A 3,755-nucleotide genomic window follows, 5' to 3' on the forward strand; every position below is an offset into this window, starting at 1 on the left:
TTTAAATAAATGTCAAAGAATTAAAAGAAATATTAAAATCCAACCAAAACATGATAAATGATCTGTTATAGATTAAAAAATAAAAATAAAAAAATTAATAAAACACCCAAAAACATTTAAAGGATTAAAATCATCCTGGAGCAGAAAATACAGTTAAAACAAATCATGAAATAGAATAAAAATAGAAAATGTCAAACATGATTTAATAAATATTAAAATATCACAAAATGTTGTTAAATGACAAAAAAACACTTTAATGCAGAAATATTAATAAAAACCTGTGAATAAATGTTAATAAATGTCACAGAATAAATCAGATTTCTGAGACAATCTGTTTAAATAAATAAACCAGTCAGCTGCTGGTTCAGAACCAGAACCAGAACCTGCTGACCAGTCAGACGTCGTGTTGAAACAGAAAACGTTCATAATATCTGTGAGTGAAACCTGCTTTAGTAAGACATGAATCTGTGGTTCTGCTCAGATCCTTGGTTCTGCTTTCTGGACCTCAGAGCTGTAAAGAGGAACCACGTCTGAGGGGATGAAGGAACCTCAGCTTCTGCTTCTTTCTGCTGATTAATGCAGAGAAGCTCCAGCAGCACGCAACCTTCTGGTTCTGGTTCTGACCCGGTTCTTCACTCTTGCTTCAGGTTACAGTTTCTGACGTTTCTCAGACTCTGAGTTTGTGTCTCCAGAACCGAACAGCTTTGAGAAGAAGGCCGGGATCCGGGTGGACGGCCGGCAGCTGGGGCTGGACTTCCTCCGCCTCAGGAGGATGATGTCGGAGTCCGGCTTCTACCGGGACGCCGGGCTGTTCGGGCCGGACGTCGGCCAGCCGAAGGACCACCGGACCGACATCCTGGAGGGGTGAGGAGGTTCTTTACCAACACTTAGACACAACAGAGCTGCTCTGTGACCCGACCCGTCACATGAGGCTCTGCTGCTGCTGATTAACGCCTCATGATGTCCATTATCTCCTCCTGCAGCTTCCTGCCGGGCGGCGCCGAGGCCGTGGACGCCGTCACCTGGCACCAGTGAGTCCGTCCACCTCAGTCATGTACCAGCTGATGCAGAACCAGAACACAGAGGAGACGAAGCTCCTGCCAAGGCTGAGATTTATTCAAACCCCCACTGGAGGAGCTCTGACTGAAATCTGTAACAAACAAAAACATGAAAAACAAACAAACAAAAACATGAAAAACAAACAAACAAAAACCTTCAATCCACGAACGTTAAAAACTATAAAAACACTGAAAATCACTGCAGCTGTCTGTAAAATAACACTTTGACTGATTAGATGCAGTAAAGCTGTGACTGAACCGTCACACTGGAGGAGAAACGACAAACCAGATGTTTACATGAACATTGTTTAGTTTTCAGTTTAAAACTTTTAATGTGTATTTTTTTAGTTATTTTCTGTAAGTTAACAAAACACAAACAGGTTTACTGGTTATTTACCATTTTTCAGTCTTTAATAGACAAACTTTTTCTTTTCAACACCAGCAACCGTCTGTAAAATAATTATTATTATTATATTTTAACTGATTAATTAACTTTTTACTAAAAATGCTGATTTTGATGTGAACATTATTTTACAGTTTTAACCTGTTTTTTTTTTTACAGTCATCATGTGAATCAAAACTTTTTTCTGTTATTTTTACTGAATATTATCTTTAACAAAAATCTAACAATCAAAATCAGAAACATTTACTTTCAACCAGACTTTGGTCGACTTTGCAGTTCAACCAAACGTTATTACAGAAATAAAAAGATGCCTTCATGCTGAGCAGGAAACGATGAGTTGATCAGAAAAAAACGTTCACCATTAGCTAGCATACTGGTGAACATTTTCACTCTTTTCTGATGCTTTTGAATGAAAGGACAAGAGTTTGATGTCATTTAGTTTATTGTTCAGGAAGAAAGGTCAATTACTTTATAATTTATGCTTAGAAATGTTTGCATCATCCACAAATATATGTATGAACTGGATTAATGTAAAGTGAGAATATCAGAGGCCCCATGATGGAGCCCTGAGGGACGCCTGAGCTCATTATAGCAGCAGCTCAGTAACTGTCTTGGTGGGAAACATGTTTATATGAATGAATCAGTGTAAACCTAAACTCTCCTGCTCCTTAGTTACTACGTGAACGGCAGGGACACGTCTCTGGAGGACTTCCTGGACCCTGAGGTTCTGGACACTCTGGCCTTAAAGACGAACGAAGTGATGGAGGTAACAGGACGCTGTGTCATCGGTGTTTCACTGAATGTGGTGTTCAGGTGTTTCAGCAGGTTTGTGTTTGATCCTCTGGTCCAGAAAGTGAAGCTTCTGGCGCCGACGAAGCCGGTGTGGCTCGGAGAGACGAGCTCAGCGTACGGAGGCGGAGCTCTGGGGCTGTCGGACACCTTCGTAGCCGGATTCATGTGAGTCTGAACTGACATAAGAAAATAGGTCCAAAGAATCAACTAAATCTCACCAAAGTTCAGCTGGTTCTGGTTCTGCAGAACCTTTATGTACTGACCAGAGTTCTACCTTCAGACTGTGAATGTTCCAGAGGTCCAGGTCCTTGAAGTCCACAGAGGAGGGTCCAGATTGATCACTTTAATGGACCTTTTCCATCATTTCTGAGCCTCATAAAGACATAAAATTACCACAGAAAGATGCAAAAATACCAAAAAGAGAAAAAAAATAACCACAAAAATATTAAAAAATCACAACGAAAACGCACAAAATTACCACAAAGAGTCAAAACCACCACAATAAAAGGTGAACTCACAACATTCAGACACAAAATCACCACAAACATCAGAAAAATCACAACAAAGTTATGACAAAAAGAAGCAACACATCCGTCTTCCATCCAGTCCAGGTGTCTGGAGACGATCTGGTTTCCTGTAGAGCCGGACCTCAGCGCCGCTCCACCACCGATACCAGATGTAGTTCTAGTCGACTGTGTTTTCTGACTGAACGTGTTGTGAGCATCTGTCTGAGGTCCTGATGTTCTTCTACATGTGCAGGTGGTTGGATAAGCTGGGCCTGGGAGCCACTCTGGGCCTGGACGTGGTGATGAGGCAGGTTCTGGTGGGTTCTGGGAGCTACCACCTGGTGGACGAGAACCTGGACCCTCTCCCTGTAAGAGCAGGACTGCACCTTCAGGCCTGACGCTGCTGAACCAACTCTGACCTACATCTGTTCTTCCAGGATTACTGGCTGTCGGTTCTCTACAAGAGGCTCGTCGGACCGGAGGTTCTGAAGGTCCGAACGCGGTCTGGTTCTGGCCACAGCAAGAGAGTGAGAACGTATCTGCACTGCAGCAATGAGAAGAGGTAGGACTCCTGATCCAGGAACAGCCTGAACCCTGGACGAGCTCTTCATCAGTAACACTGAGTGTTCTGGTTGCAGCTTCAGCCGAGGAGCCGTCACGCTGATCTCCATGAACCTGAGGAGGACGCCGGCCAGGATCCTGGTCCCGGCCGTCCTTGGCAGCAGCACAGTGGAAGCGTTTGTCCTCCAGTCGGACCAACTCGTCTCCAGGTGCTTGAAGCCCTCCGTCGCCTCAATGCTGCCATTCACCCGCAAGAGCCTCAGATCTGCTGCCGTCACCAGAATAAAGTCCGTTTAAGGCTCAGCTGCTGCCTGACAAGAATCTAAACCAGCAGGGGCACGCTTTTATTGTGAAAGGACAGACTAGTTAAATCATCTGTAGCACCAGGCTTCATTCAAAATATTCATGTTTTTAGATGTAACTTCAGTCAGTTCT

General features: G+C 43.4%; 2 protein-coding genes across 2 annotated transcripts in view; both read left to right on the forward strand.

The window, feature by feature from the left end:
* helq (helicase, POLQ like) overlaps nucleotides 1-534 on the forward strand; it is a 31,561-nt gene extending 31,027 nt beyond the window's left edge. Inside the window, exon 18 of the mRNA XM_008297654.1 lies at nucleotides 510-534. Within this exon, the coding sequence (XP_008295876.1) occupies nucleotides 510-534 (25 nt within the window). The remainder of the gene's footprint in view (nucleotides 1-509) is intronic.
* Nucleotides 535-667: 133 nt separating this feature from the next.
* LOC103369058 (heparanase-like) overlaps nucleotides 668-3,755 on the forward strand; it is a gene marked incomplete at its 5' end in the record, with an annotated part of 5,506 nt that continues 2,418 nt past the window's right edge. The window contains 7 exons of the mRNA XM_008297655.1: nucleotides 668-864; nucleotides 984-1,031; nucleotides 2,134-2,227; nucleotides 2,312-2,418; nucleotides 3,013-3,127; nucleotides 3,197-3,321; nucleotides 3,398-3,529. Coding sequence (XP_008295877.1) covers nucleotides 668-864; nucleotides 984-1,031; nucleotides 2,134-2,227; nucleotides 2,312-2,418; nucleotides 3,013-3,127; nucleotides 3,197-3,321; nucleotides 3,398-3,529 — 818 coding nt within the window. The remainder of the gene's footprint in view (nucleotides 865-983; nucleotides 1,032-2,133; nucleotides 2,228-2,311; nucleotides 2,419-3,012; nucleotides 3,128-3,196; nucleotides 3,322-3,397; nucleotides 3,530-3,755) is intronic.

The sequence above is a fragment of the Stegastes partitus genome, unplaced genomic scaffold (assembly GCF_000690725.1).
Source record: "Stegastes partitus isolate 25-593 unplaced genomic scaffold, Stegastes_partitus-1.0.2 Scaffold1232, whole genome shotgun sequence".
NCBI classification, from domain to species: domain Eukaryota; kingdom Metazoa; phylum Chordata; class Actinopteri; family Pomacentridae; genus Stegastes; species Stegastes partitus.